Below are 15,520 nucleotides of genomic sequence, written 5' to 3'. Positions count from 1 at the left end.
CAACATTCCACTCGCACAGGTGATGGGATCCCCTAAAGCCTCTAAAGCCTATGACACTTGCTCTTGTGTTACAATCATCCCCTTCAGTGTGGGACTCCAGGGCATCAAAAGGCCCTAACCAACTTGTCTGCCTCCATTCCTTTGATCATTGTGGCTCCTCCATCTATTGCCTGGGAGTCTTCATTTGTCCAAATCCCGCTCATCTAGTGCAGTGACTCACAACATGGACTCCCAACCAGACTGCCTGTGCTAGAATCCTGGCAGTACCATTGTTGAGCTGTGTGCTCTTGGACAAGCTACTTCCTTTAATCTTAATTTCCTGTACAGAATGTAGATAACAAATGAATGTACTTTATATGGTTGTTGTAAGGATAAAACCTACCAATACCCAGGTGGCGCCTCAGAGCAGGGCCTAGCACACAGTAAGCCTTCTCCCCTTCCTCCCATCCTTCCAGGCCCAACTCTAGACACTGATTTCACCAGAACCACCCCTTCCCCAGCTGGATCTGGTGTGAACCTTACTTGAGTCTCCACTGTGGTCCTACCAGGGTGGTGACTCCAAATAGGATTCATCTTTGTGTCCCTGCACCACTGAGCTTAGGCCTGACACACATCTCATGCTGAATAAAGCTGCATTAAAACGACACTGGCACATGAAACCAAACATGACAAACACAGCAGAAGAAGAGAGCAAGCTAAAATCCTAGACAGAGAGAGAGACCTACATGTACTGAACCATGCAGAAAAAAAGTAGAAAAATGGTCTGTAAACTGAGTAAATTAACCGTAGTCACCTGGGCTGTGACCTTTTGTGTCCTTTAAAATGTTAATTAGTCAATTAAACAAAGTTCAGTTGCTTTTATCTTCAATTCTTCAGAGAAACAGCCTTGGAGAAGTGTCTCTGAAATGTAATGACAGTAACCAAAGTACTATTAACCCAGGAATAATGAAATCAAATTGAAGAATGGCCTAACTATATCTTTGCATTTACAACATCCAATATCTAAAATTTTAAATGCTGAGATCAGCCTGATTTTTTTTAATGTCTTTTCATATTAAAGAAGGTAGACTAAGAGGGGAAAAGTCCTTTTTATATCTTTCTCAGGGATCCCTGGGTGGCGCAGCGGTTTGGCGCCTGCCTTTGGCCCAGGGCGCGATCCTGGAGACCCGGGATCGAATCCCACGTCGGGCTCCCAGTGCATGGAGCCTGCTTCTCTCTCTGCCTGTGTCTCTGCCCCCCTCTCTCTCTCTGTGACTATCATGAATAAATAAATAAAATCTTTAAAAAAAAAAAAAAAAAAAAAAGCTGCAAATGTATCATTTAACCAATACTGAGCACTTCCTGTGCACCAGGTCTTTGGAGCTGAAGAATCAGCAAATGGTGCTAGGGGCTCTAACAGAAATATTTGTGGGAATCAAAGAGGAGGCAGCACTGCTCCAGGTCCCTGTCTCTCTAGCATTGCCCATCCTCACCACAGCCGTCCTCACCTGCACTCCACCCCCCTCCACAGCTCTGCAATGAAGAGCTCCCACTCCAACCTGCCAGCCTGCTTGTTGACATCTCAGCCACTCTGATGTGGTCTTTGTGGCTAGGCCTCAAAAACAAAGACAAGGTCTTAAGACCAAATACTATGTGTAACAGATACCTGACCCTGTTACATACCTCCAGCCCAACGGTGAGGCTCCAAGGAATGGGGCGAAACAGGGGGAGCCTTGGGTACCACACAAGGGCTGCTGACATGCTTTTATATTTCATGCAGCCTTCTGATGAGGCCACAATGGGCTGGCCTCTGAACTCAGACATGATCACCTTTGTGGCTTAGTCCAAACTTGGCCTCTCCCTCCCACTGTCCACACTGGAAAGGCAGCTGGAATAGTGCAAGAGGGGTTTGGGTGACTAGTTGTTTGACATGGAGCAGTTTCCTGCTTCCTCATCTGTAGAGTGAGGACAAAAATGCTTGCCTTCATTCACCTCAAATGTATATGTGGAAGCGCTCTATCAAGTTTCCTCACAACTCTCCAAAGCTATGTCTTCTGTAGCTTGATATCCATGTATCTGGCTCCACAACTAAATGCAAACTGCTCCAACAGATTTCCTACTTTTTCTATCTAATGTTTTAGACATACAAAAGGGGTTCAGTAAGTAACAGGCTATGCCTCTTCTTCAATTTCCTAAGTCTTATAGTTGACTAAAACATACAGGAAAGATTTTGAAACTCTAAAAAGCAGCACAAGATCCCTTCAGATCACACCTATAACAAATGAGCAGTCTTTTTATTTTATTTTTTTTTTTTAAGATTTATTTGAGAGAGGTGTGGGGGCATGAATAGGGAGGAGAGGGGCAGAGGGAGAGGGAGAGGCAGACTCCCCACTGAGCAGGGAGACCAATGTGGGGCTCAATCCTGGGACTCCAGGATCATGACCTGAGCTGAAGGCAGACACTTAACGGGACTGAGCCACCCAGGTGCCCCACAAACAAGCAGTATTACAGAAATACATTTGATTACTTCCTGAAAGTGGTCTCTAAACTTACAAAATTCCTAGCTCTTAACAACTGCAGTCCCACAAAAGTAAAGGTATAAATATAATATAGACTGATCAATACAACAAAACCTCTGGGAGAGAGATGAGAAAGGAATCCCACATCCAGTGAGGGTTTGTGTCATGTACACCCCTTAGGACATTCGTCAAAGCTGTGATGGTTGAACTAACAAGCAGTATGAGAAAATGTTCCTTTATGCAGTCAGCACTGCTTTACAAATGTATAGAAACTCTCCACTGTGTTTGTACAGCTTCACTGTCAGATATTCAGTACTCAGCTTCTATTTCTCCCTGCCCAAGTATAAATAATTAGGGATCACCTCATTCCAGGCAAAAATCTCATGTAGTTTCAAGTCTGGACAATAAGATAGGTACGCTGACATCACTTAGGCAGTCACTCCTCCCAGCCTTCTCATCCTGAATCCTGCCTCCCACACCTATTAAAAAGGAGGGATCTGACAGTAGTCATTTACACTGGCTGCCCAACAAAACCCAAACCCTTTGACACACCCATTCACACCAACAGGAGCCCTATAAACCAGGCAGACATTGCCACTGTCAGCTTAACTGTAAAATTAAATGTTTTCACCCCTCTTAAAATAGTTGCATCACAAGCAGGTGGAGAGTTCAGCAGGGTGGTGGGGTGAGGAGTGTCTTCTGAAGTCACAGAAGGTTTCCTAGGTGAAATCTAAGGTAGGCACTTGGTCATATTCAGCCTTGTAAGCCCACTACTGTAAAAATCCTATCAAGTGTTGAGTGAATGTCTTATTGAAGGAAAATACAGGGACTGAAGTGCTGAAGGATAGAGAAGGGAGGAAAGGTGAATCCCTGAGGAACACTGTTCTCAACAGGTCTTCCATACTCAGCCCCAGGACTCCCACCAATTTCAGAGCACAGCCTGGCCCTCATCACCCCCAAACTTACCAAAATCTATTCTATCCTCCTTCTGTATGCAGTTACCAAACGCAAACCGTGCGGTTTCTGAGCCGCTATTTTATTACAATTATCTTTTCCATACAGTAATTCTCTTACGTGGGAACATAGCCCCTTGTTTTTAGAGCAAATTCTCTTCAGGGTACAAAGTTGCTGACTAGAGAATCCTCAACTCCAGATTCCTGAAAGGCCACAGAGATTGGTCAATGAGCATATAGAGACTGGAGCCAGCCTGCCTGGATTTGACTCTGGCTCTGCAACTTAATAGTTTTTGGATCTTTAGCAAGTCACTTAACCTCCCTGTGCTTCTGTCTTAACGTGTAGACTGGGAGAAGAAATAACAGAACCTATCATCTCAAAGGGTTGCCATGAGGATTAAAGGAGTTATTAAAGCAGTTCACACTGTGCCTGGCACATAATAACCACCATTTAAATATAAGCAATTATTATTAAAAGCCCTATCACTTTATATTACTTGATGTAAAAACTAAAGAACTTTAAAAGCATTTAATGCAAATCTACAAGCAGGAAGTGACCATCCTCCTTTCAGAGGGTGGCATGCATAAAATAATTGACTATTTACTGACAAGTTTTAAGGGAATAGATGCAAAATTTTCTCCTTCTAACCCCTTAAAGATATTCTACTCTGTGTCAAGACAAATAAGTACCTTGCTATATGTATATTTTTCAACCTAAGAAATATTTTCCAGTCTGGGCAACAAGGTTTCATAAAGCAGGGCTGCAAATATACAACACAAACAACAACAACAAAAACCTAAAGCATGGCTGCATCAGACTCATGGGATGTGTCCCTGAAGAACTCACATAATTCAAAACTGATTATCCCAAAGTCTGGGGGCAGGGCAGGGGAATGCATCCTCAGAACACATAAATCTGCAGCCATTGTGTTGTATTTTTCTTTACTGCTGCTTTTTAATATTAGCATTATCGCTAATATTTCTCAGTTTTAGCTCATAAACTGACAGCATGGCATATCAGTGTTTTTATCACATTTCTGTTCAAAAGTTACTGATTTTCAGGATATTTTTCAGCACCAGCATTAGCACACCTGGGTATTTTGCAAGATAAATACTTACTTTGTAATAATTAATTTAAAAATAACACAAAGGTCACTAAAATCCTTGAAGAAGTTCTATAAACAAAAAGTTCACATAATACTGCCAAGGGTTAGAATATATTTCTCTTTATAAGAAAAGGTGATGCCACTGGGTATCAAAGTATCTTTGTAATTCAATGGACCTAACTTTGAAAATATGACATAGCTTGATACACAATTTGAAAAGTAACCACTGAAATTTTGCACATCATATGAAGCTTTTATTAATAGTATTTGTGACATTAGTTGAAATTTGCATACAATGGGATCACTGTACCAGGAAATCTTTTAGCAGGCTGCCTTTTCTTCTGCTTAAATTTTTTGATCCTAAGGATGCTGGATCACAGAGAACCACACAGCACCCTAGCATTACATGTATCGCCTGCACTCACCCTGAAGGAAAGGTAGGTTCAGGAGCTCTCAGAACCAAATCACATTATCATAAAATGGAAACACAACTCCAGATTAAGTATGTGTGTACATGCAGGAGTGTATGTGCATTTGTATGTAACTGCAGAGAAACTGTCCAGACAATTGTTAAACTATCCCATTTCTTTTATTATTGAGGTATAATTGACATGCAAGGTTTTTATTAGTTTCAAGCGCACAACATAGTGATTCAACAATGTGAATCTGTGACCATCTGTCACCATACGATACTACAATATTACTGTCTATCCTGTACTTTTCATCTCCAGGACTTATTTTAGAACTGGAAGTTCATAGCTTCCATTCACCTATCATACTCATCCCTTCATCTATCATATTCATCCCTTCACCCATCTCCCATATTTAACCAGTTTGTTCTCCATATTGAAGAGTCTGTTTATTTTTTAAATTCCACATATAAATGAAATCATATGGGATTTGTCTTTTCCTGACTGGCTTATTTTACTTGGAATACACTAGATCCATCCATGTTGTTGCAAATGGGAAGAGCTTACCCTTTTTTAGGACTAATATTCCACTGTATATATTTGCCACATCTTCTCCATCCTTCTACGTACAGATGCTTGGAGTGCTTCCATCTCCTAGCTATTGTAAATAATGCTTCAATGAACGTAGGTGTGCATCTATCTTTTTGAACTACTATTTTCAATTTTCTTTAGGTAAATACCCAGTAGTGGAATTAATGGATCATACGGTAGTTCTATTTTTAATTATTTGAAGGACCTCTGTACTGTTTTCCACAGTAGCTGCACCAATTTACATTCTCACCAACAGCGTAGGAGAGCTTCCTTTTCTCCATGTTCTTGTCCACGCTTGTGGTTTATCATCTTTCTGACTCTAGCCATTCTGATAGTGTGCAGTGATATTCTCATTGTGGTTTTAGTTTGCATTTCCCTGATGATTAGTGATGTTGAGCATCTTTTCATGTGTCTGTTGGCCACCTGTAGGTCTTCTTTGGGAAAATGTCTATTCAGGTCCTCTGTACATTTTTTAATCAGATTGTTTTTTTGGTGTTGACTTGTAAAAATTCTTTTTTTTTAATTCTTTATATACTGGATATCAACAGTTTATATTCCAATTTTTAAAGCATTTTCCTTGCTCTTCTGAAACACCACAGAACATGATTATCTTTGTCAATGTCCTCTCCTTTGCTGGCACAAATATTCAGAATGTGGCCATAATCAAAACTCCTACATTTCTTTTGTATGTGATACCCATTTACCATCTAAGTTATAGCACAACATCCCCAAAATGATGGCTCACCTCTTCTCTCTTGGTGGGCCCAAAATGATGCCTGGAGACCAAAAAGTGGAATCGGCCTTCTCCCCTTAACTCTCGATCCTGATAGAATTTGCCCTCTCCCCTTACCTCTAGATTCTGATGCAGTTCAAGGCAGGTCACCCCATAATGTGCCACTCTGGCATGCAAATTATTTTGAGCTTAAGATAACCAAGGTACAACAGACTCAAGAAGAGCTTTTTACCTCCCCACTTATCTAAAACAATTTTGACTAGGAGTCTGTACCAGGAAGAGAGCTATTACCAAAGATAACCTTTTTTTTTAACATAAGAAAGACCTCTCTGTAGGGTAAACACTTGCTTACCAAACATTTGCTCTTCCCATCTTCCTGTAAATAGTCTTCCCCCTCTCTGATGTCCCAAATTCCTATACCTACCTCTCTTTAGCTCCTGGTGGCATATAAACTTCAATTGTCTGTCAGCCTCTCATTTGTCTATTAAATTTGTTTTGCTCCTGTTAATCTGTCTTATGTCAAATTAATTTTAGGCCAACCAAAGAACCTAAAAGGGAAGAAGGAAAAAGTTTTCCTCCCCTACAATTTCCAGTGGCCTCAGTTGAAAAGACAAATGGCTTTAACTCCTCCCTAGTCTGTCCAACAGGTAAAACATATGGCTGCATGATTAACTGGCAACATGGGTCATCTGCAGACCAGGTACCTATCAGAGAATACAATCCGTAACTCATTGCTGTTCAATATTTTCCAAAAGCTCAACTGAGAGAAACACTTTTTTTTTTTGAAACAATTTTTAAGAAAGATTTCATAGGTGATGTCCACATAATCTAGATCAGAGTTCCAGTGGGGTGTGTTGGCCTGCAGTGTGACTTCTTAGACCAGTACAAGTTTTTTTTTTGTTTGTTTTTTTGTAATGAAATAAAACCCAAATGCCTATTGGGGTGCATCTCGTACTTTCCAGGTCGGTCATCCAAGCTTCCATTCTAGCCCCATTCACACTTATTCATGCCAGGGCTCTGGAGGCATTTGGGTGTAGGACTCCTTTGCTAAATAAAAGCTATCCTTCATCTAAGCTACGTGTCACACAACTGGTTACTTAGACCACATTATTTCATTCTCTGAACAGACTGCTTTTAATGATGCAAGCAAACCTAATAAAATTCTTATATTTATAAAAGGATACTGTCATGGACATTGCTTAGTATTTTACAATGCCTTATAAACGGCTAAGTGACTGTTTTTGTTTTTTAAGATTTATTTGAGAGAGAGCGAGAGGGGGTACATGCACATGAGCAGCAGAGAGGGAGAGGAGAAGAAAGAGAGAGGGAGAAGCAGACTCCCTGCTGAGCAGGGAGCCTGGCCCTGGGATCACGACCTGAGTTGAAGGCAGACACTTAACCAACTAAGCCACCCAATCACCTTGTTTTTGTTTTTTATCTGATGGATACTGTAAAGTATACACCGCTTCTGTTTGCCTCTTCCTTTTGTTAGAAATATGAAAGCCAAATTTGTGACCTACCTCTTAAAATGACTCAGGACATCCATTATTTTTCCTAATAGTACTGCTCCTAGTACTAATATTCTCATTTATTATTTATCTTATGGTATTAAATGTATTTTTTTAAACACCATTTTAGGAAGGAGAGTATAAAAGATGAAAAAGAAAAAAATCCATTTGCCACCTCTCTCCAACTTTACAGTCAGTCTTGCCTACTAGATATTAAAATCTATACTTGACTGGTGCCAAGGCACCCCCACCCCTCCTCACTTTTCAAAATCAACCAGAATAGAGTGCAAAGGAAAAGGAGAGGCCAGGGTGACCCACTGACCCCCGAGGTCCCAGAAACATAGCACCTTTCAGGAAGGCCACTCTTTCTGCCATGCCCTGGGCTCTCGTCCTCAGAGAAACATGTGGACAAGCCAAGTACTCTCCATCCTTGAACCACTCACCTCATCCATTGCACACCTCTCCTCTCCTTCCCCTTGGCTCAGCTCCCTCCACCTCAGACTCTGCTATTCATACCCAGGTCTCCACCTATTGCTCTCTCACCTGGTTTATTTCTCAGCATTTCTCTTCTCTCAGACTCAGCTGGGCTGTTCCTGTCACTCTACTCTGCCAGCCAACTCAGCCCTCAGTCCACCCTATCCACACAGGTGCCTCTCCCTGCCCCCCACCCCCGACCTGCTCCCAGACCGACTGGTGAAACTGAGACAATAGTGTAATGGGCTCAAGTTGCTCCCAACTCTACCCTGCCTTGTCTTCTGTCAAGAGATCCCCCCTTGGTTCCAACCCACAAAAGTCAGACTTTTGGGGGTACTTATCATCCTCATGTGGGCCCAGTCTTGTCTTTGCTTTGCTCTTCTCAACACCATTATCTTTATATCCTTTGTACCCATTCTCCTCCCTCACCTATCAAACCTGGGAATTCATATTCCACAAATACGAAAAGGAGAGTCTCAGATTTACCTCAAAGACTGTATCTATGGGATGAACTGAGAAATGACAAGTGATAAACAAATGGCCACATAATTTGAATGTACACCTGTCATCACCACTGACAATTATGGGAGACCAACAAATTCCACCATCTTAGGATGGCTACTCAAGAAATATCAGCGTAGGGGCACCTGGGTGGCTCAGTTCATTGTCTGACTCTTAATTTCAGCTCAGGTCATGATTTCAGGGTCATCAGATTGAGCCCTGTGTTGGGCTCTACATTCAGCATAGAGTCTGCCTAAGATTCTCGCTCTCCCTGTCCCTATGCCCCTCCCCCTTTAAAAAAATTTTTAAAAGAAAGGTCAATCTAGGGGTACCTGGATAGCTCAGTCAGCTGAGCATCCCACTCTTTTAATTTCAGCTCAAGTAGTGGTCTTGGGTTGGTGAGATCAAGCCCCACATCAGTCCCCACCCTCAGTGAGGAGTCTGCTCCTCTCCTTCTTCCTCTCACCCACCCCTCCCATCACACTCACAGTACACATGTGTGCTCTCTCTATATATAAAATAAATCTTTAAAAAAAAAAAAAAAAGAAACGTCAATGTAGTAACTTAGTAGGGAAAATAATAGATTATTGAAGTTATCTAGTCTTCATCAGTGGCACTAGCAATTATAATGGCAATTTGTTTTAATAAGAAAAAGTCATATCCATTGGTAATCACAGATACGTATACTCATATATAATAGTTATAAATTTATAACAGATGTCAACTGAAATATGGCACACCCATATGTTCATCAGTGTATCTATAAAAAACTAGATACAACCTTATCCATGTAAGCTTATATATACGTACATGCATACACACGCATATGCACACATCTATCCATAGACAATACCATTTCCATAGTGAAAAACAAACCAAAAAAACCTTGCATTTTATTTTTACGTACTCTAGTACAGAAAACCCAAACTGTGGGGTGCCTAGGTGGCTCAGCCAGGTAAGTGTCTGCCTTCAGCTCAGGTCAGGATCTCAAGGCCCTGGGATGGAGCCCCGCATCAAGCTCCCTGCTCAGCGGAGAGTCTGCTTCTCCCTCTCTCTCTCTGCCCCTCGCCCCTGCTTGTGCTTTCTCTCACTCTCTCTCTTTTTTTTTTTTTTTTTTTTTTTAAATTTTATTTATTTATGATAGTCACAGAGAGAGAGAGAGAGAGAGGCAGAGACACAGGCAGAGGGAGAAGCAGGCTCCATGCACCGGGAGCCCGACGTGGGATTCGATCCTGGGTCTCCAGGATCGTGCCCTGGGCCAAAGGCAGGCGCCAAACCGCTGCGCCACCCAGGGATCCCTCACTCTCTCTCTCAAATAAAAGTCTTTAAAAAAAAAAAGGAAAGAAAACCCAAAATGCTCTTTCACAAGAAAATTACTTATTATATGTTCTTATACATTTACAAACAGAAAATTGTGAAACAAAAACTACAAAGAAAGGGCCTTCAACTTATTATGAACCCAAACTAGTCCTTGAAAGGGAATTATGGTTTTGCTAAGCAAGTTCCTAAACAATTAAGTTTTAACTTCAGGATCACTTCATGAACCCCAGTCATTTCTGGCCTTGTTTACAACTGCCAGTAAACAACTGTTTATGGGTCCCCTTTCCTGTGTCACTCTGGACAATGACCAGCACAGCATTAGCCACAACAGACATCTGTCATCACCATTCAGAATGCTGACCACATTCTCCAAGACCCTCATCAGCCTCTGCCTCCCTGGCTGGCATCAATGCAAATTCAATCCACATCTTCCCCTTGCAGTGACGTAGGAGTTTGAAGCTTGTCAGTCTAGTAGATTTACTTCATCTTTTATCAGACACTAGAGTAAAAAGAGAAGGATGAAAAATATACACAAATGAGTATTTGGAAACAGGAAATATTGATAACACTGTGCACAGATGTGATGACTTCAGTGTTTCCAGTTTCCTTTTGTCTGCTCCTGGAATGAATCAGGGAACATCAATATGGTACATGACAACCCTGAATATATTCCATCATCACAACTGATCACGAAAATGGTAAAAGTCTGCCATCTACAAATACTACGGATTTGAGTTGAGGCCAGATTTTTTTAAATCAGCATGTGCTGTTAAGCAGTCTTAATTCACTGGGTCTGACACACCAAAATCCTCTGAATCAAATAAATTAAATTAAATTTAAATAAATAAATAAAACCAAAATCCTCTGAATCATTAAATGAAGAAGTCAAATACAATATAATATGAGTACCTGACTATAGGTCACTAGAGATCTGGACATCTGAAAACAAAGTATAATAATTATATTCACAAAATCCTTTAAAAATTCAAACTATAAAGATAAATTTCATATAGGAAACATTTCAAAATGATCTGGTCTCTAAATAAGTCAGTTTTCTTATCATGTTACTGTATATAATTGCCTAAAGAAAGAGCTTTCAAATTTTCCAGGATACTCAATCATCACACAGTTGGGCAAATGTATGACTTTTTAAAATGTCATTTAACAAGGACCCTGTTCTAGGAGACATAATAAAAATGCCAGGGTTTGTCTTGGGGTTAAACACTTATTTCGGAAGAAAGAAAATACATAGGGGCTCTCAAAATCAGCTAATTACAACTACTTGCACATCAGTTCAAATAATGTTTTTGAATACCTATTATGTAGCCAGTGCAGAGTTTAGCACAGGAGATGCAAGTGCTGAATAAGATCATAAGCCATACTTCACTAATTCCTTGAGTATCTTATACTTTTGTTGAAAACTGAACACTTTAAAAAATATAAAGTGGCAACTCTGAAAACCAGATTCCTTCTCCTCATGGGACATTCTGCTGTTGCTATTGCTGTTTATTGGTTTAGTGATTTTCTTGGGCTAATTCTGTAAAGTCTGGGGTTTTGGGTTTTTTGGGGGTTTTGTTTTTTGTCATATGCAGCCACCAAAATTCCTGCTCAGCTGACTTAGTGATAACTGAGCTAATAACTGAACAGAGATTGCCTTAAATGCCTTGAACTGGTAAGTCTCCCACTCTTCAGCCAGGAGCTGTATGTGTGCTGGGACATGCTTTCAATGCTTCAATAGTTCACAACTGTTTCAGCCTCTACTTGCTGATAGTGCAGAGCCTCAAGGCCAGAGGTAAGAAGGAGGACCTTCTCAAGTATTTCCTGGGCATGCATGCATCCCTCCCCATGGGCATAGGCTTCTAGAGCACCGGAAATACATCAGAGCTTTTCATATGCCCTCTATGGACAGCTCATTCCCAAGATTTTCTTTTCTCAGTTATTTGGCCAACCTCTTGTTTGCTCCAACTGCTATCACTGCCACAGGCAGTTGTGATGTTTAACAACTGCTGCTGACTGTTTTCAAAAGAAATCCTAAGAATAGGACTTTACCACGGGGCAATTTTTGAGCCAGGTTAAATAAAGACAAGCCCTATGTATGAGCTTTTACCAGGGAGCTTCCAGGAAAGTCAATAGTGACAATTCTCGGGGGCTAGGGCTTTTGGGGAAGCTCCAAACTTGTTTTTTCCCCTCCAATGACTACTAGGCTACTTGTTTAAAGCTACCCCGGAGCCAGGGAGAGGGAGTGGGAATAGAGCAAGTTAAAACACAACAATATTCAGTGTTCTTACAATGATTGAATCCTTTTCCCTGAATAAAGACTCCTAGGAGTACTGCAAGCCTATGGTTAATTTCCAGAGTTCTGAAAAGTTGATTTTATTGTTGCCTTTGCTCTCTTTGATTTTATGGCGATGCAGATCTCTAGAGGTCCTTACTCTGCCATTCCAGAAGTGCTTCTTAATACAAAATTAAGTTTAGGATGCCTGGGTGGCTCAGCCGGTCAGGTGTCTGTCTCCGGTTCTGGTCCATGACCCCAGGGTTCTGAGATTGAGACCCACATCCCACTCTCTGCTCAGCTGGGAGCCTGTTTCTCCCTCTCCCTCTGCCACTCCCCCTGCTTATGCTCAAGTGCGCGTGCTCTCTCCCTGTCAAATAAATAAAATGTTTAAAAATAAGCAAAATGGGATCCCTGGGTGGCGCAGCGGTTTAGTGCCTGCCTTTGGCCCAGGGCGCGATCCTGGAGACCCGGGATCGAATCCCACGTCAGGCTCCCGGTGCATGGAGCTTGCTTCTCCCTCTGCCTGTGTCTCTACCTCTCTCTCTCTCTCTCTCTCTCTCTCTCTCTCTCTCTCCCTCCCCCTGTGACTATCATAAATAAAAAATTTAAAAAAAAATTTTTAAAAATAAGCAAAATAAACTTAAGTTTATATACATATTTTGTTACAGAAAAATATGATAGAATAATCAGTAAAAGACTTCCAAGCAGGGCAATATTTGTTTGTTTGTTTTTTAAAGGTTATTTATTTATTTATTCATGAGAGACAGAGAGAGAGAGAGAGAGAGAGAGAGAGAGAGAGAGAGAGGCAGAGACATAGGCAGAGGCAGAAGCAGGCTCCATGCAGGGAGCCCGACATGGGACTCGATCCCAGGACTCCGGGATCACACCTTGGGCTGAAGGCTATGCTTAACCGCTGAGCCACCCAGGCGTCCCACCAAGCAGGGCAATATTTGGTCTTAGAATCAAATTATGGGTAAGAATTGAATAAAAATAAAGAAAAAATGTAAAATTTCTGAGTATTATTTTTTAAATAGCTAATAAATGGTCATCAAGTTACTATGATATTGGCATTCTCTTTAAATATATTTAAATGATATTTTACAGTACACTGGAAATGGTAACCTCTGCATTTATTTAAAGCTTTAAAAACTGGGTGTAACATTAAATGTGCAAGAGAAACTCTGTGTTTTTTATTTCTTTTAGGGGTCACAAAAGCAAAAGCGCTGGACAACCACTTTGAAATCAGCCTTCTAAAAATTACCCTATGATTATATCATATACACATTCAGGAAACTCAGAAACTCCCAGACTAAAGCCCCAAGTCCCCAAGTCCTCTGAGTATGTTCAAGTAGCTCCACGATTAGGCCCTAGACTGGCCTTTCTCACCAGATAACCCACCAGGCCCAAAAGCGAAGCCTGTGCTTTAGCCATGATCTCTGGCTATGGTCGCAGCCTGCACAGAAAGCAGATTAGAGGGGAAGGGACGGATACAGCCTGTAGAAGGCTAACTGCAGCCCACCGCTGCCCCACACCACACCTCAAATTGACTAGGTGTTGGCATATCATTTCTTGATGAATTGGTATTTTTTTAAGTGAAAACTAAAAAGTTTTCTTAACTTTCTCAGATATTTAAGACCTTTTCTCTATTACATAAAAAAAAAAGACACTAAGTTTTATACATAAAAGAAAGCTAATACAAAAATATTTTGTCAACTTGTTTTAATTAGTACAGGAGCTACAAATAAGCTCACTTAAGCACATCTGTCTTAACCTCTGATTTAGATTATCCTCCCTTATGTTATTTTAGTATCTGAGACTGCTCCAAAGTGGGTAGCAAATCCAGTACACAGTGATTACATTCTATTAAACATGTTTTTAATGCTTTGAATGGGGTTTAAACATATGCTTTTACTCAGACAAGCCACTCTATACAAATAAACATGGAAGTTTTACATTAAAAAAAAGAGCTCCTCAACTATATTTAACAACTTGGGTTTTTAACATTCTCTCAATATATTGTTTCTTCTCTGTGACCTATGCTTTCCTTACTTTCATTTAAAACCCACAACCTATCTAGCCTCAAGTTCAAACTAAATCGAAAGCTACAGGCTTCTATTATACCTGTTTTTTATTTCTATTCTGGCTTTATCATTCTGTTATCGGTTAAAAAAAATCGGTATCAGGGATGCCTGGGTGGCTCAGTGGTTGAGCGTTTGCCTTTGGCTCAGGTCTTGATCCTGGGGTCTTGGGATCAAGTCCAACATCAGGCTCCCTTCAGGGAGCCTGCTTCTCACTCTGCCTATGTCTCTGCCTCTCTCTGTGTGTCTCTCATGAATAAATAAGTAAAATCTTTAAAAGAAATCTGTATCAATTATGACTATAAAATAGAAAAGTCATTTTTCCTTTTCTTAACAGAGGCCATGTCAAGATCCCAAAGGACAGAGACCCAAATATGCCTGGTTTAGGCTGAATATCAGAATGAAGATAATGGTTCCATAGTTTTCCAGAATGTTTCTTTAAAATACTGAAGTTCAGGGCACCTGGGTGGCTCAGTGGTTGACCTCTGCCTTCGGTTCAGGTCTTGATCCTAGGGTCCTGGTACTGAGTCCCGCATCAGGCTCCCCACAGGGAGCCTGCTTCTTTCTCTGCCTTTCTCTCTATGCTTCCCATGAATAAATAAAATCTTAAAAAAAATAAAATACCGAAGTTCCACAGAACAGAAATAAGACAATGTCTTCATTCACATTCTACAAACATTTCCTGAACCCCCAGTAACCTTTAGTGATTTGCCCAAGGTCACTCAGTTGGTAAGAGGCATTCCTTCTTCCACTCATACCCATCTGCACACAGATCAATAAAGAGCATAAAGTCACCTTATAAAAAGAGGCAGTGACCAACAAGCTTTGCGAAACCAGATCAAAATAAGCGGTTCTATAATTTGGAATGGTGTCTCTTTTTTTTTTTTAAGATTTTATTTATTTATTCATGAGAGAAACAGAGAGAGAGAGAGAGAGAGAGAGAGAGAGACAGGCAGAGGGAGAAGCAGGCTCCATGCAGGGAGCCCGACATGGGACTCCATCCCAGGTCTCCAGGATCCCGCCCTGGGCTGAAGGCAGTGCTAAACCACTGAGTCACTGGGGCTGCCCTGGAA

At 41.0% G+C, this 15,520-nt stretch overlaps 1 protein-coding gene across 7 annotated transcripts in view; it reads right to left on the bottom strand.

Moving 5' to 3' along the window:
• Positions 1 to 15,520, bottom strand: part of HECA (hdc homolog, cell cycle regulator) — a 175,117-nt gene that overhangs the window by 145,801 nt on the left and 13,796 nt on the right. Inside the window, exon 1 of one of the 7 annotated variants that reach the window (XM_077895105.1) lies at positions 1,488 to 1,575. The exons of the other annotated variants lie outside the window; for them this stretch is intronic. Coding sequence (XP_077751231.1) covers positions 1,488 to 1,560 — 73 coding nt within the window. The 5' untranslated portion in view covers positions 1,561 to 1,575. Of the gene's footprint in view, positions 1 to 1,487; positions 1,576 to 15,520 lie in introns of those variants that run through there. 7 annotated transcript variants of the gene reach the window in all.

This window comes from Canis aureus, chromosome 1 (assembly GCF_053574225.1).
Source record: "Canis aureus isolate CA01 chromosome 1, VMU_Caureus_v.1.0, whole genome shotgun sequence".
In the NCBI taxonomy this organism is placed as follows: Eukaryota; Metazoa; Chordata; class Mammalia; order Carnivora; family Canidae; genus Canis; species Canis aureus.
Note: the sequence above shows the minus strand (reverse complement) of the source record. Positions and strands in the feature narration are given on the sequence as shown.